Source organism: Panulirus ornatus, chromosome 16 (genome assembly GCF_036320965.1).
Source record: "Panulirus ornatus isolate Po-2019 chromosome 16, ASM3632096v1, whole genome shotgun sequence".
In the NCBI taxonomy this organism is placed as follows: Eukaryota; Metazoa; Arthropoda; class Malacostraca; order Decapoda; family Palinuridae; genus Panulirus; species Panulirus ornatus.
Genome location: NC_092239.1, coordinates 17,106,574 through 17,133,746, shown reverse-complemented (window position 1 = coordinate 17,133,746; position 27,173 = coordinate 17,106,574). Strand labels below are relative to the sequence as shown.

The window sequence follows — 27,173 nt, the reverse complement described above, 5'->3', positions numbered from 1 at the left end:
ATGTAAGAGTGGAAATGTTAGTGTGAGAAGGAAGGAATCAAAATGAAGAAGTGAAAGGAAGATAAAGATTGTATTTTGAAGAACTAATGAATATGGGAGGTAAGGCTGCATTTGTTACATGGATGGGCAAGGAGGATGGAAGGAAAAGGATACAAGCACAGAGGGGCTATACAAAAATGGAGATAAAAAGGTCAAAAAGGAAGGTGAAGGTAGGAAAGGCACCTAGAATGGATGGGATTGCAGTTGAAATGTTGAAGTATGAAAGAGAAAGTGTGATAGGGTGGGTGCAACTGATACGTAATTTAGCATGGAAACAAAAGCTTGTGCCTGAGGTTTGAGTGAAAGCTATTATTGCTCCCTTATTCAAAAGAAAAGGTGCTAAGGATGTATGTAGCAATCATAGGGAATTAGTCTGCTAAGCTTGCAAGGAAAAGTGTATGCAGGAGTGTTGATTGAAAGAGTGATGGAAGTAACTATCTGCAGAATAAGAGAGAAGCAAGGGAGTTATAGGTAGGGTAAGGGATGTGTGAATCAAATTATTGTGGTGAAAATAACCATGGAAAAGTATTTAGCAAAAGGTAAGAAGCCGTATGCAGTTTTTATGGATCTGGCAAAAGCGTATGGCAGAGTTGAGAGGGATGTGTTAAGGATATAAGAATAAGGGGACTGCTGCTGGATGGTGTCAAAGTCTTCTACAGAGTAGCAAATGAGTGAGCAAGAGTGGATGGAGAGTTGAGTGAAAGTTTCTGTATACATATGGCTGTGAGTCAGGGCTGTAATATGACTGGCTTTTCAACATATATATGGATGGAGTGATAAGAAAGGTGAAAGCAAGCTAAGGAAAGAGGGTGCAGAGATGGAGTGTGATGGTGAGGTAAGGTGGCTAGTGACAAGCCTGTTTGCAAATGATCCTGAGTTCTTTACTGAGAGTGAAGAAAAGTTGCAGAAGGTTGTAAGAATGTTTAGGATGTGTGCAAGCATAGGCAATTAAAGGTAAATGCAAGTACAAAGTAAAGTAACTGTGTTTAAAAGAAAACAGAATGAAACTATAAATATTGCTATACACTGTAGAGTGAAAGAAGAAAGTGTAATAAACTTTGTTATAGATATGGGAGAAGAAAGACTTGAAGAGGTAAGTTTGGTGATATGGAAAGGTAAGTATGGTGATATGCAAGGAGAGGTAAGGGAGAGATCAGTACATGGTAGAAGAGTCACTGGGTCCCTTAAATGAATAATGAAGGGTAGAGGTGTAAGTATGGAAGTGAAGAGAGAACTGAGAGACAACATTGTCCACTAAACCCTGACCAAGGCAGCTGAAGCATGGACATGGAAAAAAGTCACAGAAACCAAGAATCCAGGCAGTAGAAATGAGTTATCTGAGGAGAACATGCAGTACAACTACATGGAATGAAGAAAGAAATGAAGGGGTGTATGAGAGATTTGGTATGCAAAGGGAATGAATTGTGGACTGGAGGAAGGAGAGAAATGTACTACTCTGAGGTGGTTTGGGCAATTACACAGAATGCAAGAAAAGGAGTTTATAATGAGAGTGTATGACAGTATGATCAAAAGGGTTATGTAAGAGGAAGACCACATGTGATATGGTGAAGCAGAGCGGAAGAGTACTAACTGGAGAGAAATGGTGGATGAATGCTTGAGATGCTGTATGAGAGGGAGGCATGTAAGAAGAGGGATAAATGGAGACTCTTACTGAAGCCACCCCCTTAATGGGAGTTTCCATAGGGAAAGGGCTTCAGAGACATAAACAGATATATACAAAGCCAGATAGGTATATAATGCTTCTACAGAATGGTGAAGTTGGGAGCAGATATATGCTTCAGAGACATAAAAAGATATATACAAAGCCAGATAGGTATATAATGCTTCTACAGAATGGTGAAGTTGGGAGCAGATATAGTGTTTTATGAAAGATATTGAAAAATGCATTGATTAAGGTAGTGTGCATGGAATCATGGGAAAATGGCTGTGTTCTTTATGGCTGGAAAAAGAAGGTACAAATGTAAATGGAGTAAAGGGATGGTAGTAACTACAAAGGAATGAACTTTCTTAGCTTCACTGGCATGGTGTATAGTAGGAGAAATTGTGTTAAAATTATTAGCAAAATCCTGTAGGTGAAGAACAAAAAGAATTTCGAAAGGGAAGAGACACTGTGGCAAAAGTTCCAAGAACAAGAAAGGAAATGTATGCAACATTCATTGAAAAATAAAAAGCATATGATAAAGTTAACAGAAATACTTTGGAAAGTTCTGATATCATACAGGCTGCATAGAAGACTTCTCAATGCCATAAAGATCTTCTATAAAGAAGTCTTCCAAACTTAGCTAATGATCATTATATTAATAGTCTCTCAAGTCCTATCAAAATATAAGATGACTTGGCGTGGGTAATGACAGGAAATTTAAGGTAAGGATGAACATATGGTAATATCTAAAGAAAGGTTTAACCAGATTCTGCCTGCCAGAGGTTATACCAGAAGTGAACAGCCACATGTATCTTTATTAGCTGATGAAATGGAGCACAGTCTCATTAAAGAACTTTTAGCTTCAAAGAAATCCATCCTATCCCTGTTGTTGGATGTAGTGCAGTCTTAGGACTGCAGGAGACCCTAAGAGAAGTAAGTCCTGGGATTATATAATAAATAATATCAATAATTATTTCTTTTCATACTCATTCATTTTTCTCCCGCATAAGGATGGTAATGTCCAAAACAGATGACTGAGCTTTTGAAGAGAAAAGATCCTCATTTGGCTCTTTTTCTCTGTTCCTCCTTTTGGAAAGTAATACAAGGAGAAATTTTCAGTCCCCCACTCCCTACCCACTTAGTCACCTTCTATAAGATGTAGGAGATATGTAGGCAACACCATTTCTCCATTATCCCCAGGGATATTAATAATAATGACTAATTATATCTATGGTAATTATCCCTGGGGATAGGGGAGAAAGAATACTTCTCACACATTCCCTGTGTGTTGTAGAAGGCGACTAAAAGGGGTGGGAGCAGGGGGCTTGAAATCCACCTCTACATTTTTACTTTTCCAAAAGAAGGAACAGAGAAGGGGCCAAGTGAAGATTTTTCCCTCTAAGGCTCAGTCATCTGTTCTTGACGCTACCTCACTAATGCGGGAAATAGCAAACAGGAATGAAAAAATATCTATAGTAATACTTCTGTATTTGGTTACACTTTCAAACAAGAGTTAAGAACTGATTTATCATCATACTTGATCGCTATTTCCTGCATCAGCAAGGTAGCACCAGGAAAAAGATGAAGAACGACTCAACCACTCATATACACACATATATATATATACATACATAAATGAGTGAATGTTGGGGTGAAGAGGGTGGTGAGAGTAAGTGAGCTTGGGAAGGAGACTTGTGTGAGGAAGTACCAGGAGAGACTGAGTACAGAATGGAAAAAGGTGAGAACAATGGAAGTAAGGGGAGTGGGGGAGGAATGGGATGTATTTAGGGAATCAGTGATGGATTGCGCAAAAGATGCTTGTGGCATGAGAAGAGTGGGAGGTGGGTTGATTAGAAAGGGTAGTGAGTGGTGGGATGAAGAAGAAGAGTAGTAGTGAAAGAGAAGAGAGAGGCATTTGGACGATTTTTGCAGGGAAAAAATGCAATTGAGTGGGAGATGTATAAAAGAAAGAGACAGGAGGTCAAGAGAAAGGTGCAAGAGGTGAAAAAAAGGGCAAATGAGAGTTGGGGTGAGAGAGTATCATTAAATTTTAGGAAGAATAAAAAGATGTTCTGGAAGGAGGTAAATAAAGTGCGTAAGACAAGGGAGCAAATGGGAACTTCAGTGAAGGGTGCAAATGGGGAGGTGATAACAAGTAGTGGTGATGTGAGAAGGAGATGGAGTGAGTATTTTGAAGATTTGTTGAATGTGTTTGATGATAGAGTGGCAGATATAGGGTGTTTTGGTCGAGGTGGTGTGCAAAGTGAGAGGGTTAGGGAAAATGATTTGGTAAACAGAGAAGAGGTAGTAAAAGCTTTGCGGAAGATGAAAGCCGGCAAGGCAGCAGGTTTGGATGGTATTGCAGTGGAATTTATTAAAAAAGGGGGTGACTGTATTGTTGACTGGTTGGTAAGGTTATTTAATGTATGTATGACTCATGGTGAGGTGCCTGAGGATTGGCGGAATGCGTGCATAGTGCCATTGTACAAAGGCAAAGAGGATAAGAGTGAGTGCTCAAATTACAGAGGTATAAGTTTGTTGAGTATTCCTGGTAAATTATATGGGAGGGTATTGACTGAGAGGGTGAAGGCATGTACAGAGCATCAGATTGGGGAAGAGCAGTGTGGTTTCAGAAGTGGTAGAGGATGTGTGGATCAGGTGTTTGCTTTGAAGAATGTATGTGAGAAATACATAGAAAAGCAAATGGATTTGATTGTAGCATTTATGGATCTGGAGAAGGCATATGATAGAGTTGATAGAGATGCTCTGTGGAAGGTATTAAGAATATATGGTGTGGGAGGCAAGTTGTTAGAAGCAGTGAAAAGTTTTTATCGAGGATGTAAGGCATGTGTACGTGTAGGAAGAGAGGAAAGTGATTGGTTCTCAGTGACTGTAGGTTTGCGGCAGGGGTGTGTGATGTCTCCATGGTTGTTTAAATTTGTTTATGGATGGGGTTGTTAGGGAGGTGAATGCAAGAGTTTTGGAAAGAGGGGCAAGTATGAAGTCTGTTGGGGATGAGAGAGCTTGGGAAGTGAGTCAGTTGTTGTTCGCTGATGATACAGCGCTGGTGGCTGATTCATGTGAGAAACTGCAGAAGCTGGTGACTGAGTTTGGTAAAGTGTGTGGAAGAAGAAAGCTAAGAGTAAATGTGAATAAGAGCAAGGTTATTAGGTACAGTAGGGTTGAGGGTCAAGTCAACTGGGAGGTGAGTTTGAATGGAGAAAAACTGGAGGAAGTGAAGTGTTTTAGATATCTGGGAGTGGATCTGGCAGCGGATGGAACCATGGAAGCGGAAGTGGATCATAGGGTGGGGGAGGGGGCGAAAATTCTGGGAGCCTTGAAGAATGTGTGGAAGTCGAGAACATTATCTCGGAAAGCAAAAATGGGTATGTTTGAAGGAATAGTGGTTCCAACAATGTTGTATGGTTGCGAGGCGTGGGCTATGGATAGAGTTGTGCGCAGGAGGATGGATGTGCTGGAAATGAGATGTTTGAGGACAATGTATGGTGTGAGGTGGTTTGATCGAGTAAGTAACGTAAGGGTAAGAGAGATGTGTGGAAATAAAAAGAGCGTGGTTGAGAGAGCAGATGAGGGTGTTTTGAAATGGTTTGGGCACATGGAGAGAATGAGTGAGGAAAGATTGACCAAGAGAATATATGTGTCGGAGGTGGAGGGAACGAGGAGAAGAGGGAGACCAAATTGGAGGTGGAAGGACGGAGTGAAAAAGATTTTGTGTGATCGGGGCCTGAACATGCAGGAGGGTGAAAGGAGGGCAAGGAATAGAGTGAATTGGAGCGATGTGGTATACCGGGGTTGACGTGCTGTCAGTGGATTGAATCAAGGCATGTGAAGCGTCTGGGGTAAACCAAGGAAAGCTGTGTATGTATGTATATTTGCGTGTGTGGACGTATGTATATACATGTGTATGGGGGTGGGTTGGGCCATTTCCTTGCGCTACCTCGCAAACGCGGGAGACAGCGAAAAAGAAAAAAAAAAAAAAATTGCTCATATCCATAAATATACATACACAGACATATGAATATGTACACATGTACATATTCATACTTGCTTGCCTTTCACCATTTCCAATGCAACCCGGAACCACAAGAAACAGCATCACTATCCCCTGCATCAATGTGGTAGCACCAAGAAAACAGACAGAAAAGGCCACATTCATTCGCATTCAGTCCCTAGCTGTCATGTGTAATGCACCGAAACTACAGCTCCCTTTTCATGGTTTACCCCAGACGTTTCACATGCCCTGGTTCAGTCCAATGACAGCACGTCGGCCACAGTATACTACATCATTCCAATTCACTCTATTCCTTACATGCCTCTCACCCTCCTGTATGTTCAGGTCCCGATCGCTCAAAATCTTTTTTAACCCCATCCTTCCACCTTCAATTTGGTCTGCTTCTCCTTATTCCTTCCACCTCTGACACACATATCCTCTTTGTCAACCTTTCCTCACTCACTCTCTCCATATGTCTAAACCATTTCAACACACCCTCTTCTGCTTTCTCAACTACACTCTTTTTATTACCAAATATCTCTCTTACCCTTTCAATACTTACTCGATCAAGCCACTTCACACCAAATATTGTCTTCAAACATTTCACTTCCAACACATCCACCCTCCTCCATACAATGCCATGCCTCACAACCATATAATATTATTGAACTACTATTCCTTCAAACATAACCATTTTTGCTCTTAGAGATAATGTTCTCTCTTTCCACATATTCTTCACTGCTTCCAGAACCTTCGCCCCCTCCCACACCCTATGACTCACTTCCGCTTCCATGGTTCCATTCACTGCTAAGTCCACTCCTAGATATCTAAATCACTTCACTTCTTTCAATTTTTCTGCATTCAAACTTACATCCCAGTTAACTTGTCCCTCAACTCTGCTGAACCTAATAACCTTACTCTTATTCACATTCACTCTCAACTTTCTCTTTTCACACACTTTTCCAAACTCAGTCATCAACTTATGCAGTTTCTCACTTGATTCAGCCATCAGTGCTGTCATCAGCAAACACCAACTGACTCACTTCCCAGGCCCTCTCATCCCAACAGACTGCATACTAGCCCCTCTCTCCAAAACTCTTGCATTTACCTCCCTAACCATCGCATCAATAATCAAATTATACAACCATGGGACATCACACACCACAGCCAATGACTGACCTTCACTGGGAACTGGGAACCTACTCATACACATGCATTACAACCTCGATAAAAACTTCTCACAGTTTTTAACACTTACCTCTACTCTTAAAACATTCCACAAAGCATCTCTATCAACTCTATCATATGCCTTCTCCAGAACCATAAATGCTACATACCAATCCATCTGTTTTTCTCACACATTCTTCAGAGCAAACACCTGATCCACGCATCCTCTACCACTTCTGAAACCACACTACTCCTCCCCAATCTGATGCTCTATGCATGCCTTCACCCTTTCAATCAATACCTCCCATACAATTTTCTGGCATACAGAATCCTTAAACTTATGCCTCTGAAGTTTAAACACTCACCTTTATTCTCTGCCTTTGTACAACGGCACTATACATGCATTCCGCCAATCCTCAGGAACATCATTATGATCCGTACATACACTGAATATCCTTGCCAACCAATCAACAACAAAGTCATCCCCATTCTTAATAATTTCAACTGCAACACCATCCATACTCGCCACCTTGCCGGATTTCATCTTCCGCAAGGGTTTCACTACCTCTTTTCTCTTAACCAAACCATTCTCCCTGACCCTCTCACTTTACACAACACCTCGACCAAAACCCCCTACATCTGCCACTTTATCATCAAACATTAACAAACCTTTGAAATACTCACTCTATCTCCTCATTTCATCACTACCTGTTATCAGTTCCTCCCTTCCCTTGTTCATCGATGTTCCCATTTGTTCTCTTGTTATTAACCTCCTTCCAAAACATCTTTTTATTCTTCCTAAGGTTTAATGATACTTTCTCACCCCAACTCTCATTTGCCCTTTTTCAACCCTTGCAATTTCCTCTTGACCTCCTCCAGCTTTCTTTTATTCATCTCCAAGTCATTTGTACTCCTTCCTTGTAATTATGGTCCAAATGTTTCTCTATTTTCTTTCATTACCAAATACTTCTTCAACCCACCACTCACCAGTTTTTCTAATCAGCCCACCTCCCATCTTTCTTGTGCTACATGTACCTTTTGCATGTAATCACAGCTTCCTTAAATATATCCCATTCCTCACCCACTCCCCTCACATCATTTACTCTCACCTTTTGCCATTCTAATCTCACCACTTTCTTCTCCCCAACAATCTCTCTTCTTTTTTGAAAACCTCTGCAAATTTTCACCTTTGCCTGCACAAGGTAATTACTAAACATCCACCAGCTGCCCCTCTCAGCACATTAACATCCAAAAGTCTCTCTTTTACACATCTATCAATCAATTTGTAGTCTAATAATGCCCTTTGACCATCTCTCCTACTCACATATGTATACTTATGTATATCTCTCTTCAAAGTAGGTGTTCTCAATCACCAGTCATTTTTCAGCATACAAATCTAAACACTCTTCACCATTTCCATTCACAACACTGAATACCCCATGTACACCAATCATACCCTCAACTGCCACATTACTCACCTTTGCATTTAAATCACCCGTCATTAATACCCTGTCTTGAGCACCAAAGCTGCTGCTGACACACTCAATCAGCCACTCTCAAAACATTTGCCTCTCATGATCTTTCTTCTCAGAACCAGGTACATAAGAACCAATAATCACCCATCTCCCTCCATCCACTTTGAGTTTTACCCACATCAATCTAGAATCTATCTCCTTACACTCTATCACACATTCCCACAACTCCTGTTTCATCTAAAAAGGTGCAATAAAAAACTAGTGACTGGTATCTTAAGTTTACAGGAAGTATGTGCACACTGATAATAGCATGTAACCTCTAAGGATTGGTGAAGCCATGGAGACAATCATACTTGTATTTTCAAGAAAGCTGATACAACTGTGTTGGTGTGGTCATCATCATCAATCTAAATTAAACTTTCAATCCATACTAATAATGTTAACTGGTCTATGAATTACAATTCACATCAAAAACCCTTTATAAAGGAATTCAATATTTCATCATTGATTAAAAAGCTCTGAATTACCTGCGTGGTGAGGGTCGCAGGAACACATCAGGTGATTGATTAATTGTCCCAGACACTGTGATGCCAGGACTGATGCCTGAGGAGGTTGTGGCTGAGGACGTGGTGGAGGTAGAAAGCTGAGTACTAGAGGAGGAGGAGGAAAGGGATAGATGGAGGCCTTCAACACTGCCTGTTTGTTCCCTCTGTTTCTCCAGCTGTTGGAGTTCCTCTGCTAGAGTATGATGACCTGTGGAGTTAATGTTAATTGATTACAAGGATCTTTTTGACAAATTAACATTTAGATCACACGTCAATTATAAAAACATCAACTGATCCAAACTAAATAATCACACACAAATAATCTAATGGGTGGAATTTAATGATCAATTCGAGAACATCATGTTCCAAAATATGATCTGAAAACCTAACAAAAATTGAAATATTGTATTGCACGCACATATCTGATGGACAATATTATTTACTATATTGTGCTTTTAAAAGATTTCTTTTGAATTTTGGTTTTTACCACAACTGCATCTAATCTATTTTCTTAAAGCTTTCTTTTGTGTTCTTTTAACTGAAATAAGATTGCTTTCTTATTTGTATGACTTACATTTACCTTTTATAACAGCTTCAGGATCAGTGTAAAGCAAAAAGAATTAATACCTATGAATGGCTTACTGAAGAGACCAGCAAGAAAGAATGAATATGCAAGTAACTTTTTTATTCATAAATGATGCACCATGGACCATTAATATCATTATGTGTTAGTAAGTCTTCTGCTTTCTACTCAAAATGACTTTGACAACATCTGAATTATCAGAAGGTCCAAGAAACCAACTTATGAATTATTTTTTCATTAAATGTGCATTTCTGTAATCATCTACTTTTACAGTACAGGGAGGGAGCTCCATACTTGTGGGGCTCCACCTCTTTAACTTTCAACACTAATCATACAACTTTGTCAAACTTTTGTAAACCATAAGTAAATACACACATGCAAACAATACTAACAAAGAAAATGGAAACATTGTACACACTATTAAACCATCATACAAAACAATCTATGAATAAATGGAAGTTTTTGTAAATTTTCAAAGGCAATGGCAATAAATTCACCGTCAGTTTGTTTACTTTAATTCTTTGGGTGATGAGACATTCACCACTAGTTTGTTAAAGCATTGGTAAAACATTTATTTATTCATTTTATTTTGCTTTGTCGCTGTCTCCCGCATTAGCGAGGTAGCGCAAGGAAACAGACGAAAGAATGGCCCAACCCACCCACATACACATGTATATACATACACGTCCACACACACAAATATACATACCTATACATCTCTAATGTACACATATATATATAAACACACAGATATGTACATATATACACATGCACATAATTCATACTGTCTGCTTTTATTTGTTCCCATCGCCACCCCGCCACACGTGAAATAACAACCCTGTCACCCTAAATGTGCGCGACGTAGCACTAGGAAAAGACAACAAAGGCCACTTTCGTTCACACTCAGTCTCTAGCTGTCATGTAATAATGCACTGAAACCACAGCTCCCTTTCCACATCCAGGCCCCACAAAACTTTCCATGGTTTACCCCAGACGCTTCACATGCCCTGGTTCAATCCACTGACAGCACGTTGACCCTGGTATACCACATCATTCCAATTCACTCTATTCCTTGCCCACCTTTCACCCTCCTGCATGTTCAGGCCCCGATCACTCAAAATCTTTTTCACTCCATCTTTCCACCTCCAATTTGGTCTCCCACTTCTCCTCGTTCCCTCCACCTCTGACACATATATCCTCTTGGTCAATCTTTCCTCACTCATTCTCTCCATATGACCAAACCACTTCAAAACACCCTCTTCTGCTCTCTCAACCACACTCTTTTTATTACAACACATCTCTCTTACCCTATTATTACTTACTCGATCAAACCACCTCTTACCACATATTGTCCTCAAACATCTCATTTCCAGCACATCCACCCTCCTCTGCACAACTCTATCCATAGCCCACACCTCGCAACCATATAACATTGCTGGAACCACTATTCCTTCAAACATACCCATTTTTGCTTTCCGAGATAATGTTCTCGACTTTCACACATTCTTTAACGCTCCCAGAACTTTCACCCCCTCCCCCACCCCATGATTCACTTCCACTTCCATGGTTCCATCTGCTGCCAAATATACTCCCAGATATCTAAAACACTTCACTTCCTCCAGTTTTTCTCCATTCAAACTTACCTCCCAACTGACTTGTCCTCATTTTGTTTTTTGTGGAATCTAGCTAAAGCTAGATCACCAAATTCAAATATGATTACTGAAATGATGAGCACTTACCTTCAAACTCCCATCAATATTACTAATACATGGCCCATTATGCTTTTAGGGTTATAACTCTTCTGACAATTATCTATTTGTACTTTACAAGGAGGGAAGTTTACACCCATCTCTTGAACATTCTCTCCTTTTATACAAATTAAATCTAAGCATGCTGTCTGCATTAGCCACGTCTTCAGTAATCTTATTCCATTCATCCACTGATCTAATACCGTAAAAGTAATTTTTTATATCTTTTTTAATTTCATCTTATGTCCTCTGGTTAATCTATTCCCAATCTCTATAAGAACTGTTCACTGTCTATATCATCGATCTACTTTAAAAACTCAAAGGTTGTGATCTAGCTAATTCTCACTCTTCTTTCCCCTATGATGGGCAAATTTAGCCTTTCCCTGTGACTCAGCCTCTTAATCCTAACTTCATCTTTTGTCATCCTCCTTTAAACCTTCTTTATTAGTTCTTTGTGCTTCACTTAAATGTGGTGACTATACTTGAGAAGACATTCTAGTTTTGGTCTTATTTAGGATGAACAACTTGCTAAATATTTCCTTATCCATTTACTTGAAACCTATTCTAGTATTTGCCAGCAAACAGCTTGTCTCTTGAACTATTCTCCTAATATGGGACTCTGGCAACACATTAAGGACAGTGTTGACTACCAAGTCCTTCTCACACATAGCTTCCTGAAGTTTGTTTCCTTCTTTACATTTGCTTGGAGTGAATTTTATCAACCATATATCCAACTCTTTAGTCTGTTTAGGTTCCCTTATAAGTTAATGCAATCCCCCTCACTTTTCATTCCTATCATGACCTTTGTATCATCTGCTAACATATGTAGAATGCTTGGAGGCTGGATAGGACTCAATATCAATATCCAATGCCCTGTGCCAAAGTAAATATGCAGTGGTTACACTGTCGACTGGGATGTAACTTTATGGTGCTTAACTGTCCTTTTTCATATTTCTTTGTATTTCTAGAACTAATGTTATTATTCTCTGTACCCTTACGATGGAAAGCAGTAAGGAGAAAGGCACACACAAGAAAATAATAAAAGAAACATCATAAATAATGATACTGGTCCTCACTCTCTCTCTATCTTAAATTCACATCTCATTGTGTATAATATCATAGAACTATAATTTGCAGATAAATACAAGTTAAAAATATGATCTATGACTGAAAATAATGTTACAAATTACAACACAAATGCCCTGTGCCAAAGTAAATATGCAGTGGTTACACTGTCGACTGGGATGTAACTTTATGGTGTTTAACTGTCCTTTTTCATATTTCTTTGTATTTCTAGAACTAATGTTATTATTCTCTGTACCCTTACGATGGAAAGCAGTAAGGAGAAAGGCACACACAAGAAAATAATAAAAGAAACATCATAAATAATGATACTGGTCCTCACTCTCTCTCTATCTTAAATTCACATCTCATTGTGTACAATATCATAGAACTATAATTTGCAGATAAATACAAGTTAAAAATATGATCTATGACTGAAAATAATGTCACAAATTACAACACAAATGCAAAGCTAAGTGGCAGTAGCAGACACTGGGTTTACCTCAGTTGTGGCCTCCAAGGTGTTAGTTCATTAAAGTGCCCAAACTACTTTCATATGAACAATGATCTTGAAGTATGATCTATGCAAGGCTCTTCATCAACAATTTGATTAATTTTGTTTTGTTAATATAGCCCTGAAGCCTCCTGAGACAATGTAAAAACAAAACATGACTCACATTTAAACATTTTGACATGAAAATACAGGAAAAGATCAGAAATATGGGCTACATGGTAATGTAAATTAGCTGCATACCTGCTTACTGAGTAACTACCAGACATTCAGTCTATCATGCTTCCTCCCCCCAGTAAAAAATCTAGCCACAAACCCAAATCTACCTCATAATAATAATTCTAAAACATCTATTCCAGCTATGTTCCCTTCATCCATACTTACATACTGATTTGTTTTTGTGTGTCTTAACATGCTAAACCATGTCAATTTTATAATGTAGCTATCAGCATCACACTCCTCCATTTAATAAACCTTACATTTTTTTTTTTTTTTTTTTTCCCCCAAAAAAGAAGGAACAGAGAAGAGGGCCAGGTGAGGATATTCCCTCAAAGGCCCAGTCCTCTGTTCTTAACGCTACCTCGCTATCGCGGGAAATAGCGAATAGCATGAAAAAAAAAAAACCATTTAAGACAGTATTCAACAAATACATATGCAAAATTTATTGTCAAATATTCCTTAACAGGGCTCTGTGCAGAGATGGAGTGTGGTGGTGAGGTATGGTGGCTAGTGACAAGCCTTATTGCAGATGATATCGTGTTGTTTGATGAGAGTGAAGAGGAGTTGCAGAAGGTTGTAAAAGTGATTCATGATGTGAGCAAGCATACATGATTGATGGTATGAGCAAGTAAAAGTAAAATAACGGTGTTTGAAAGGACACTGAGTGAAAGTATAGATTGGAAGAAGTCACAGAATCTAAGTATTTGGAAGCTATCTTGGGTAGGTTTGGTGATATGGAAGGAGAGTACAGGATAGAAGAGTCACTGGGTCCCTAAACACAATAATACAGAGTACAGATGTAAGCATGGAAGAGAAAAAAGGATTTCAAAGACAGCATAGTCCTCCTGACCCTGACCTATACAGTCAAAGAGGTAAAAAATCCAGGATATGGAAATGAGCTATTTGATGGAGTATCCGGTATGATTAGATGGAATGAAGAAAGATGTGAAGGGGATATATCAGAGATTTGGTATGGAGGGGAATGCAAATAAAATGAATTGCAGAGTGGCAGATTGGGAAAAACAAAACACTTTGAGAGGCTTTGGGAATGTGGAAAGAATGCAAGACGGGAAGTTGGAAGCATACACAAAGAGTGATGATAGTACATAAAAGGGATTGGTGAGCATGGACGAGTCCTGGAGGGACAGAAATGGTGGAAGAATGCATGGAATAGTATATGCAGGCATGTAAGGACAGGGATAACTGCAGACTCTTTTGCTGTGGTCACCCCCTTCATGGGAGTTCCCAGAGGGAACAGGCATCAGAAATATACACAGATAAATAGATCAACCACACTGCAGTGTGGTTTCAGAAGTGGTAGAGGATGTGTGGATCAGGTGTTTGCTTTGAAGAATGTATGTGAGAAATACTTAGAAAAGCAAATGGATTTGTATGTAGCATTTATGGATCTGGAGAAAGCATATGATAGAGTTGATAAAGATGCTCTGTGGAAGGTACTAAGAATATATGGTGTGGGAGGCAAGTTGTTAGAAGCAATGAAAAGTTTTTATCGAGGATGTAAGGCATGTGTAAGTGTAGGAGGAGAGGAAAGTGATTGGTTCTCAGTGAATGTAGGTTTACGGCAGGGGTGTGTGTGATGTCTCCATGGCTGTTTAATTTGTTTATGGATGGGGTTGTTAGGGAGGTGAATGCAAGAGTTTTGGAAAGAGGGGCAAGTATGCAGTCTGTTGGGGATGAGAGAGCTTGGGAAGTGAGTCAGTTGTTGTTCGCTGATGATACAGCACTGGTGGCTGATTCATGTGAGAAACTGCAGAAGCTGGTGACTGAGTTTGGTAAAGTGTGTGAAAGAAGAGACTTAAGAGTAAATGGGAATAAGAGCAAGGTTATTAGGTACAGTAGGGTTGAGGGTCAAGTCAATTGGGAGATAAGTTTGAATAGAGAAAAACTGGAGGAAGTAAAGTGTTTTAGATATCTGGGAGTGAATCTGGCAGCGGATGGAACCATGGAAGCTGAAGTGAATCATAGGGTGGGGGAGGGGGCGAAAATCCTGGGAGCCTTGAAGAATGTGTGGAAGTAGAGAACATTATCTCGGAAAGCAAAAATGGGTATGTTTGAAGGAATAGTGGTTCCAACAATGTTGTATGGTTGCGAGGCATGGGCTATGGATAGAGTTGTGAGCAGGAGGGTGGATGTGCTGGAAATGAGATGTCTGAGGACAATATGTGGTGTGAGGTGGTTTGATTAAGTAAGTAATGTAAGGGTAAGAGAGATGTGTGGAAATAAAAAGAGCATGGTTGAGAGAGCAGATGAGGGTGTTTTGAAATGGTTTGGGCACATGGAGAGAATGAGTGAGGAAAGATTGACCAAGAGGATATATGTGTCGGAGGTGGAGGGAACGAGGAGAAGTGGGAGACCAAATTGGAGGTGGAAAGATGGAGTGAAAAAGATTTTGAGTGTTCGGGGCCTGAACATGCAGGAGGGTGAAAGGCGGGCAAGGAATAGAGTGAATTGGATCGATGTGGTATACTGGGGTCAACGTGCTGTCAATGGATTGAATCAGGGCATGTGAAGCGTCTGGGGTAAACCATGGAAAGTTGTGTGGGGCCTGGATGTGGAAATGGAGCTGTGGTTTCGGGCATTATTACATGACAGCTAGAGATAGAGTGTGAACGAATGGGGCCTCTGTTGTCTTTTCCTAGCACTACCTCACACACATGAGGAGGGGAGGGGGATGTTATTCCATGTGTGGCGAGGTGGCAATGGGAATAAATAAAGGCAGACAGTATGAATTATGTACATGTGTATATTTGTATATGTCTGTGTGTGTATATATATGTGTACATTGAGATGTATAGGTATGTATATTTGCGTGTGTGGACGTGTATGTATATACATGTGTATGGGGGTGGGTTGGGCCATTTCTTTCATCCGTTTCCTTGCGCTACCTTGCAAACGTGGGAGACAGCGACAAAGCAAATTAAATAAATAAATAGATAAATAGATCAAACCTTTCTTAACATAAAAATGTATCAACACTCCTTTTTACATAGAATGGGGCTCCTTTAAGACCAACAGCACATACCATCTTGATGATTCTCCCATATCACTAGATGAGAACCATTGCTCTATAAGGAGAAAAAAATGTTTGAACCATTTCACCTCTATGCCATGGAAATGGATGGGTAAACATGCACTGCAAGCCCATACACTGTATGGAGACTGGCTATTCAAGGAATGACCATCACAATTTCTCCTTTCCTTGAACAGCTATGCTATACAATTCTCTCTCTTCCTTTCCTTATAACCTTTCTGCATTCAAGAGTCAGGTCTATAAACACCTGCAGATCTCTAATCAATGTCTACTTTTTTCTTCTCTTTGTCAATTTCTTTTCAACCAAGACAGCCTTGACTGGGGCATGTTTTGCCAGTGCCATGTTGGTCACCGTAAAGAAAGAAAAAAAATACACAGAACTAGGACACATGCAGCAGGAGATGCTGCTGATACAAAATTATCATCCTGGATGATAATTAACATGATGATGACCATTAACACCGTAAACAATCAAAAATATAATAAATTCTATCCCTAGCAGGGATAAGGAAAAACAAATACAGTGGCAGGAGGGGGCTGGAAATCCTCCCATCCTGTATCAGAACTTTCCATAATAAGGAAAAGTTAAAGGATATAAACAAGTACTTTTTTTCTTTATGGCTCAGTCATCTGTTCCTGATGCAACCTAACTTAGGTGGGAAGTGGTGAACAGGTATGAAAAAAATAATCTAGTTGAAGAATACCACCCAGAAACTGTAACAACTGAGGTCAAACCTACCACTCATAAACAAAGATGGTACCTGAAGTACAGGAGCTGAGTTAAAGGGTCAGTGGCTATGAATTTGCCAAAACTGGAAGAGAGAAGGAATAAAGGAGACATGATTACAACTTTCAAGTTTTTGAATGAAACTGGCATAAGAGTAAACAGTTCTTTGAAATTGTAAATACAGAGGACAGGATGTCATGGCAGGAAGCTAGGTGAAGTATTTCTACTGTAATATTGCGGAAGATTACCTAAATAAGCTATGTGGGTACAAAGAAATCTTAGTAGTTGTGTGATAGTGAAGAGTGATTGAGATGGGGACATTATAAGTATGGAAGTCCTTTCCTGTACTGTATATACAAATGGTTAAAGATACACATTTACACAGATATCATACATCATTTTAGCAATATCCCACAACTCACTAAACATTTTCTTATTGTTTTCATGCTTGTTTGCTGTTTCCCACTCAGCAAAGTAGTGCCAGGAACAGACAAAGAAAAGGCCTCATTCATTCACATACATTCTCTACCTGTCATGTATAATGCACTAAAACCACAGCCCCCATCCATAATCAGGTTCAACAGCCCTTTCCATGGTTTCTGCTGGCTCCTTTATATGCCCTAACAGTATGTTGCCACTTCTACACATCACAACAATTTGCTCTATCCTATACACATCTTTCACCCTCTCTTGTGTTCAGACCTTGAGCACTTAAAATCTTCACTCCAGCCCTCTAACACCAATTTTGTTTTCCCCTTCTTGTCTCCTCCATGTCTGACACATATATCCTATTTGTCACCCTATCCCACTCATTCTCTCCACATGTCCAAACAATTTCAAAACACCCTCTTCAGCTCTCTCAACCACACTCTTCTTATAACCACATCTCTCTCTTACCCTATCATTATTTACTTGATCAACTCTACTCACACCACATATTGTCCTCAAACATTTAATTTCTAACATATTCTCTCTTTTCAATACATTCTCATCTGTGGCCCAATTTCTACCCATCTCTCTATCGAAAACTCCTCACAACTCTGATCTCTCCTTTGACAGTTCTGAAATTCGACCTCCTGACTCAATGATCAAACTTGGTATTACTGTAACATCCACTCTTTCTTGGAAACCCCATATTACAAGAATAGCTAGGTCTGCTTCTAAGAAACTGGGTGTCCTATTTAGATGTCGAAACTTCTCTTCTGAACAGCTGCTCTGTTTATACAAGGGACTGATTCATGCTTGTATGGCATATTACTCTTACATTTGGGAGGTTCTACCTCTGTACACTTACTTGACAGAGTTGAGTCATAAGCAATCCAATTTATAAACTGTCCCAGGATACCTTCCAAACTTGACCCCCTTGCTGTATACCCCAATGTTGGTTCACTTTCCCTCTTCTATAGGTATTACTTTGGTTTTTGCTCCCGAGAGCTGGCTGCTTGTGTGCTCCCATCAATAGCTAGACCACGCAATACTCAGCAAGCTGCTGCATCGTATGATTATTGTGTGGCTATAGGTAACTCAAAGTTAGGCTGTCTTAATAACTGCTTCTTTCCCTACACATTGAAGCCTTGGAACTCTCTACCTTCTCAAGTTTTTCCCAAAAACTATGACCAGGCACATTTCAAAAGACAGATCTTTCATTTCATCCAAAATTCGTAAATACTTTCCCTTGTCTTTTCTTTTTCCATTTTGTTATTCTCTTGATGTGGACTTTTGTCCATGACTGGAGCATTCAACATAAAGAAAACTTGTAACCATACATCATCATCAAGAGTATTCTACCTTCAAACATACCCAGTTTTACCCTCCCTGATAGCGACCTCTCTTTCTACACATTCATCATGCTCCCAAAACCTTTGCACCCTCACCCACAGTATGACACCTCATCTTCTGTGGTTCCATTTGTTGCCATATACACTTCCAGGTATTTAAAAGATTTCACTTCCTCCAAGTTTTCATCATTCAGACTCACACCCGAACTCTTTGCACCACTAAACCTAATAATGTAGCTTTTATTCATATTTACTCTCAATTTTCTCTTTTTGTATACTCTCCCAAACTCAGACACCAACTTCTTCAGTTTCTTGCTGGAATCTTTCACCAGTGCTGCGTTATCAACAAACAACTGACTCCCTTCCTAAGCCCCCCCTCACCTTTGACAGATTGCATGCATGCCCCTTTCTAAGACCATTGCACCTACCTCCCTCCATCCATAAACAAATCAAAAATCCACAGTGACATCACATAACCCTGCTGCAGATGCACTTTCACCTGGAACCACTCATCCTTCTCTCTACCTAGCCACACACAAGCCTTATTCTTGTGATAAAAACTCCTCATTACTTCTAAGAGCTTTCTTCCCAAACCTAACACCTTCCAAAAGGCATCTCTATCAAACCTATCATATACTTTCTCCAGACCCATAAATACCATATAAAAATCCTCATGTTTCTTTACGTATTTTTTATGCTCATTCTTAAACATGAACACCTGATCCACACATCCTCTACCACTCCTGGAACCACATTATTTCTCCCAGATCTGATGCTCTGTGCATGCCACTATCCTCTAAATCAACACTCTCCCATATAATTGCCATGTACACCATAGTCACATTCTAAAGAAATTCAAATACAATACTATCCACTCCATCTGCCTTGCCACATTTTATCTTATGCAAAGCTTTCACTACCTCTTCTCTTATTCCAAAATCATTTACCATGACTCTCTCTCACTCTGCATACCTTCCTAATCCAAACACCGTATATCTGCAACCATATCTGCCACCTCTTCACCTCATCACTGCCTGTTACCCTTTCCCCATCTGCCCTCTCCACTGATGTTTCTATATGCTCTCTTGCTCTTCTCCCATTGTTAACTTCCTTCTAAAACATTTTCTCACCTTCCCTAAAGTTTGCTGATACTCATTCACCCCAACTCTCATTTTCCCTTTTCTTCAGCCTCTTCTCCTTCCTCTTGACCCCCTACCACTTTCTCTAGTACATCCTCCAATTACTCGCACTCTTTCCATAAAAGTAATGCCTATACACCTTTATTTTTTCTCTCTCTAGTGTCTTTTCTCTGTCATCCCACCACTTACTACCCTATCTTACCTGCCCACCTCCCACCTTCAGAATGCCACACACAACTCTTGCACATGTTAGCACTGCTTCCGTAAATACCTACCATTTCTCACCCACTCCCCTAACTTTGTTTACTCCCACCTTTTGCCATTCTACATTTATTCTCTCTAGATATTTGTATATATATGGTAGCATTGAAGAATGTTTGGAAGGCTGGAACATTGTCTCAGGGAGCAAAACTGGGTGTGTTTGGGGAGATGGTGGTTCCAACAATGTTGTATGGTATGGGGCGTGGGCTGTAGATGGGGTTGTGCGGAGGAGGGTGGATGTGTTGCAGGTGAGATGTTTGAGGACAGTGTGTGGTGTGGGGTGGTTTGATCGGGTAGGTGGTGAAGGGGTAAGGGAGGTGTGTGGTAATGAAAGGAGTGTGGTTGAGGGAGCAGAGGAGGGTGTGTTGGGGTGGTGTGAACACATGGAGAGGGTGAGTTATATATATGTATATTTCTTTCATACTATTCGCCATTTCCCGCATTAGCGAGGTAGCATTAAGAACAGAGGACTGGGCCTTTGAGGGAATATCCTCACCTGGCCCCCTCCTATGTTCCCTCTCTTGGAAAATCAAAAAAAAAAAAAAAAATGAGAGGGGAGGATTTCCAGCCCCCCCGCTCCCTTCCCTTTTAGTCGCCCTCTACGACACGCAGGGAATGTGTGGGAAGTATTCTTTCTCCCCTATCCCCAGGGATAGTAAGGGGAGTGGGGGAGGAATGGGATGTATTTAGGGAATCAGTGATGGAGTGCGCAGAAGATACTTGTGGCATGAGAAGTGTGGGAGGTGGGTTGATTAGAAAGGGTAGTGAGTGGTGGGATGAAGAAGTAAGATTATTAGTGAAAGAGAAGAGAGAGGCATTCGGACGATTTTTGCAGGGAAAAAATGAAATTGAGTGGGAGATGTATAAAAGAAAGAGACAGGAGGTCAAGAGAAAGGTGCAAGAGGTGAAAAAGAGGGCAAATGAGAGTTGGGGTGAGAGAGTATCATTAAATTTTAGGGAGAATAAAAAGATGTTCTGGAAGGAGGTAAATAAAGTGCGTAAGACAAGGGAGCAAATGGGAACTTCAGTGAAGGGCGCTAATGGGGAGGTCATAACAAGTAGTGGTGATGGGAGAAGGAGATGGAGTGAGTATTTTGAAGGTTTGTTGAATGTGTTTGATGATAGAGTGGCAGATATAGGGTGTTTTGGTCGAGGTGGTGTGCAAAGTGAGAGGGTTAGGGAAAATGATTTGGTAAACAGAGAAGAGGTAGTAAAAGCTTTGCGGAAGATGAAAGCCGGCAAGGCAGCAGGTTTGGATGGTATTGCAGTGGAATTTATTAAAAAAGGGGGTGACTGTATTGTTGACTGGTTGGTAAGGTTGCTTAATGTATGTATGACTCATGGTGAGGTGCCTGAGGATTGGCGGAATGCGTGCATAGTGCCATTGTACAAAGGCAAAGGGGATAAGAGTGAGTGCTCAAATTACAGAGGTATAAGTTTGTTGAGTATTCCTGGTAAATTATATGGGAGGGTATCGATTGAGAGGGTGAAGGCATGTACAGAGCATCAGATTAGGGAAGAGCAGTGTGGTTTCAGAAGTGGTAGAGGATGTGTGGATCAGGTGTTTGCTTTGAAGAATGTATGTGAGAAATACATAGAAAAGCAAATGGATTTGTATGTAGCATTTATGGATCTGGAGAAGGCATATGATAGAGTTGATAGAGATGCTCTGTGGAAGGTACTAAGAATATATGGTGTGGGAGGCAAGTTGTTAGAAGCAGTGAAAAGTTTTTATCGAGGATGTAAGGCATGTGTACTTGTAGGAAGAGAGGAAAGTGATTGGTTCTCAGTGAATGTATGTTTGCGGCAAGGGTGTGTGATGTCTCCATGGTTGTTTAATTTGTTTATGGATGGGGTTGTTAGGGAGGTGAATGCAAGAGTTTTGGAAAGAGGGGCAAGTATGAAGTCTGTTGTGGATGAGAGAGCTTGGGAAGTGAGTCAGTTGTTGTTCACTGATGATACAGCGCTGGTGGCTGATTCATGTGAGAAACTGCAGAAGCTGGTGACTGAGTTTGGTAAAGTGTGTGAAAGAAGAAAGTTAAGAGTAAATGTGAATAAGAGCAAGGTTATTAGGTACAGTAGGGTTGAGGGTCAAGTCAATTGGGAGGTAAGTTTGAATGGAGAAAAACTGGAGGAAGTAAAGTGTTTTAGATATCTGGGAGTGGATCTGGCAGTGGATGGAACCATGGAAGCAGAAGTGAATCATAGGGTGGGGGAGGAGGCGAAAATCCTGGGAGCCTTGAAGAATGTGTGGAAGTCGAGAACATTATCTCGGAAAGCAAAAATGGGTATGTTTGAAGGAATAGCGGTTCCAACACTGTTGTATGTTTGCAAGGCGTGGGCTATGGATAGAGTTCTGCACAGGAGGGTGGATGTGCTGGAAATGAGATGTTTGAGGACAATGTGTGGTGTGAGGTGGTTTGATCGAGTAAGTAATGTAATGGTAAGAGAGATGTGTGGAAATAAAAAGAGCATGGTTGAGAGAGCAGAAGAGGGTGTTTTGAAATGGTTTGGGCACATGGAGAGAATGAGTGAGGAAAGATTGACCAAGAGGATATATGTGTTGGAGGTGGAGGGAACGAGAAGTGGGAGACCAATTTGGAGGTGGAAAGATGGAGTTAAAAGATTTTGAGTGATCGGGGCCTGAACATGCAGGAGGGTGAAAGGTGGGCAAGGAATAGAGTGAATTGGATCAATGTGGTATACTGGGGTTGACGTGCTGTCAGTGGATTGAATCAGGGCATGTGAAGCGTCTGGGGTAAACCATGGAAAGTTGTGTGGGGCCTGGATGTGGAAAGGAGCTGTGGTTTCGGGCATTATTGCATGACAGCTAGAGACTGAGTGTGAACAAATGGGGCGTTTGTTGTCTTTTCCTAGCGCTAGCTCGCACACATGAGGGGGGAGGGGGATGATATTCCATGTGTGGCAAGGTGGCGATGGGAATGAATAAAGGCAGACAGTGTGAATTGTGTGCATGGGTATATATGTATGTGTCTGTGTGTGTATATATATGTGTACATTGAGATGTATAGGTATGTATATTTGCGTGTGTGGACGTGTATGTATATACATGAGTATGTGGGTGGGTTGGGCCATTTCTTTCGTCTGTTTCCTTGTGCTACCTCGCAAACGTGGGAGACAGCGACAAAGCAAAATAATAATAACAAAAAACAGAAGAAGGAGTCACGCGGGGAGTGCTCATCCTCCTCGAAGGCTCAGAGTGGGGTGCCTAAATGTGTGTGGATGTAACCAAGATGTGAAAAAAGGAGAGATAGGTAGTATGTTTGAGGAAAGGAACCTGGATGTTTTGGCTCTGAGTGAAACGAAGCTCAAGGGTAAAGGGGAAGAGTGGTTTGGGAATGTCTGAGGAGTAAAGTCAGGGGTTGGTGGGAAGACAAGAGCAAGGGAAGGAGTAGCAATACTCCTGAAACAGGAGTTGTGGGAGTATGTGATAGAATGTAAGAAAGTAAATTCTCGATTAATATGGGTAAAACTGAAAGTTGATGGAGAGAGGTGGGTGATTATTGGTGCATATGCACCCGGGCATGAGAAGAAAGATCATGAGTGGCAAGTGTTTTGGGAGCAGCTGAATGAGTGTGTTAGTGGTTTTGATGAACGAGACCGGGTTATAGTGATGGGTGATTTGAATGCAAAGGTGAGTAATGTGGCAGTTGAGGGAATAATTGGTATACATGGGGTGTTCAGTGTTGTAAATGGAAATGGTGAAGAGCTTGTAGATTTATGTGCTGAAAAAGGACTGATGATTGGGAATACCTGGTTTAAAAAGCGAGATATACATAAGTATACTTATGTAAGTAGGAGAGATGGCCAGAGAGCGTTATTGGATTACGTGTTAATTGACAGGCGTGCGAAAGAAAGACTTTTGGATGTTAATGTGCTGAGAGGTGCAACAGGAGGGATGTCTGATCATTATCTTGTGGAGGCTAAGGTGAAGATTTGTATGGGTTTTCAGAAAAAAAGAGTGAATGTTGGGGTGAAGAGGGTGGTGAGAGTAAGTGAGCTTGGGAAGGAGACCTGTGTGAGGAAGTACCAGGAGAGACTGAGTACAGAATGGAAAAAGGTGAGAACAATGGAAGTATGGGGAGTGGGGGAGGAATGGGATGTATTTAGGGAATCAGTGATGGATTGCGCAAAAGATGCTTGTGGCATGAGAAGAGTGGGAGGTGGGTTGATTAGAAAGGGTAGTGAGTGGTGGGATGAAGAAGTAAGAGTATTAGTGAAAGAGAAGAGAGAGGCATTTGGACGATTTTTGCAGGGAAAAAATGCAATTGAGTGGGAGATGTATAAAAGAAAGAGACAGGAGGTCAAGAGAAAGGTGCAAGAGGTGAAAAAAAGGGCAAATGAGACTTGGGGTGAGAGAGTATCATTAAATTTTAGGGAGAATAAAAAGATGTTCTGGAAGGAGGTAAATAAAGTACGTAAGACAAGGGAGCAAATGGGAACTTCAGTGAAGGGCGCAAATGGGGAGGTGATAACAAGTAGTGGTGATGTGAGAAGGAGATGGAGTGAGTATTTTGAAGGTTTGTTGAATGTGTTTGATGATAGAGTGGCAGATATAGGGTGTTTTGGTCGAGGTGGTGTGCAAAGTGAGAGGGTTAGGGAAAATGATTTGGTAAACAGAGAAGAGGTAGTGAAAGCTTTGCGGAAGATGAAAGCCGGCAAGGCAGCAGGTTTGGATGGTATTGCAGTGGAATTTATTAAAAAAGGGGGTGACTGTATTGTTGACTGGTTGGTAATGTTATTTAATGTATGTATGACTTATGGTGAGGTGCCTGAGGATTGGCGGAATGCGTGCATAGTGCCATTGTACAAAGGCAAAGGGGATAAGAGTGAGTGCTCAAATTACAGAGGTATAAGTTTGTTGAGTATTCCTGGTAAATTATATGGGAGGGTATTGATTGAGAGGGTGAAGGCATGTACAGAGCATCAGATTGGGGAAGAGCAGTGTGGTTTCAGAAGTGGTAGAGGATGTGTGGATCAGGTGTTTGCTTTGAAGAATGTATGTGAGAAATACTTAGAAAAGCAAATGGATTTGTATGTAGCATTTATGGATCTGGAGAAGGCATATGATAGAGTTGATAGAGATGCTCTGTGGAAGGTATTAAGAATATATGGTGTGGGAGGAAAGTTGTTAGAAGCAGTGAAAAGTTTTTATCAAAGATGTAAGGCATGTGTACGTGTAGGAAGAGAGGAAAGTGATTGGTTCTCAGTGAATGTATGTTTGAGGCAGGGGTGTGTGATGACTCCATGGTTGTTTAATTTGTTTATGGATGGGGTTGTTAGGGAGGTGAATGCAAGAGTTTTGGAAAGAGGGGCAAGTATGAAGTCTGTTGTGGATGAGAGAGCTTGGGAAGTGAGTCAGTTGTTGTTCGCTGATGATACAGCGCTGGTGGCTCATTCATGTGAGAAACTGCAGAAGCTGGTGACTGAGTTTGGTAAAGTGTGTGAAAGAAGAAAGTTAAGAGTAAATGTGAATAAGAGCAAGGTTATTAGGTACAGTAGGGTTGAGGGTCAATTCAATTGGGAGGTGAGTTTGAATGGAGAAAAACTGGAGGAAGTGAAGTGTTTTAGATATCTGGGAGTGGATCTGGCAGCGGATGGAACCATGGAAGTGGAAGTGGATCATAGGGTGGGGGAGGGGGCGAAAATTCTGGGAGCCTTGAAGAATGTGTGGAAGTCGAGAACATTATCTCGGAAAGCAAAAATGGGTATGTTTGAAGGAATAGTGGTTCCAACAATGTTGTATGGTTGCGAGGCGTGGACTATGGATAGAGTTGTGCGCAGGAGGATGGATGTGCTGGAAATGAGAAGTTTGAGGACAATGTGTGGTGTGAGGTGGTTTGATCGAGTAAGTAACGTAAGGGTAAGAGAGATGTGTGGAAATAAAAAGAGCATGGTTAAGAGAGCAGAAGAGGGTGTTTTGAAATGGTTTGGTCACATGGAGAGAATGAGTGAGGAAAGATTGACCAAGAGGATATATGTGTCGGAGGTGGAGGGAACGAGGAGAAGAGGGAGACCAAATTGGAGGTGGAAAGATGGAGTGAAAAAGATTTTGTGTGATCGGGGCCGAACATGCAGGAGGGTGAAAGGTGGGCAAGGAATAGAGTGAACTGGAGCGATGTGGTATACAAGGGTTGACGTGCTGTCAGTGGATTGAATCAAGGCATGTGAAGCGTCTGGGGTAAACCATGGAAAGCTGTGTAGGCATGTATATTTGCGTGTGTGGACGTGTGTATGTACATGTGTATGGGGGGGGGGTTGGGCCATTTCTTTCGTCTGTTTCCTTGTGCTACCTCGCAAATGCGGGAGACATCGACAAAGTATAAAAAAAAAAAAAATATATATATATATATATATCCCTGGGGATAGGGGAGAAAGAATACTTTCCACGTATTCCCTGCGTGTCGTAGAAGGTGACTAAAAGGGGAGGGAGCGGGGGTCTGGAAATCCTCCCCTCTCGTTTTTTTTTTAATTTTCCAAAAGAAGGAACAGAGAACAAGGCCAGGTGAGGATATTCCCTCAGAGGCCCAGTCCTGTTCTTAACACTACCTTGCTAACGCGGGAAATGGCGAATAGTATGAAAAAAGAAAAGATATATATATATATATATATATATATATTTTTTTTTTTTCTATTTTTTTGCTTTGTAGCTGTCTCCCGTGTTTGCAAGGTAGCGCAAGGAAACAGACGAAAGAAATGGCCCAACCCACCCCCATACACATGTATATACATACGTCCACACATGAAAATATACATACCTACACAGCTTTCCATGTTTTACCCCAGACACTTCACATGCCCTGATTCAATCCACTGACAGCACGTCAACCTCGGTATACCACATCAATCCAATTCACTCTATTCCTTGCCCTCCTTTAACCCTCCTGCATGTTCAGGCCCCAATCACACAAAATCTTTTTCACTCCATCTTTCCACCTCCAATTTGGTTTCCCACTTCTCGTTCCCTCCACCTCTGACACATATATCCTCTTGGTCAATCTTTCCTCACTCATTCTCTTCATGTGCCCAAACCATTTCAAAACACCCTCTTCTGGTCTCTCAACCACGCTCTTTTTATTTCCACACATCTTCCTTACCCTTACTTTACTTATATATATATATATATATATATATATATATTTTTTTTTTTTTTTTTTTTATACTTTGTCGC

The 27,173-nt window shown here is 40.8% G+C and overlaps 1 protein-coding gene across 7 annotated transcripts in view; it reads right to left on the bottom strand.

The window, feature by feature from the left end:
- The window catches only part of Camta (Calmodulin-binding transcription activator), a 1,164,029-nt gene that overhangs the window by 232,939 nt on the left and 903,917 nt on the right, over positions 1-27,173 (bottom strand). For all 7 annotated transcript variants that reach the window (XM_071671358.1, XM_071671359.1, XM_071671353.1 and 4 more), the window contains one exon: positions 8,884-9,109. In XM_071671358.1, coding sequence (XP_071527459.1) covers positions 8,884-9,109 — 226 coding nt within the window. The remainder of the gene's footprint in view (positions 1-8,883; positions 9,110-27,173) is intronic.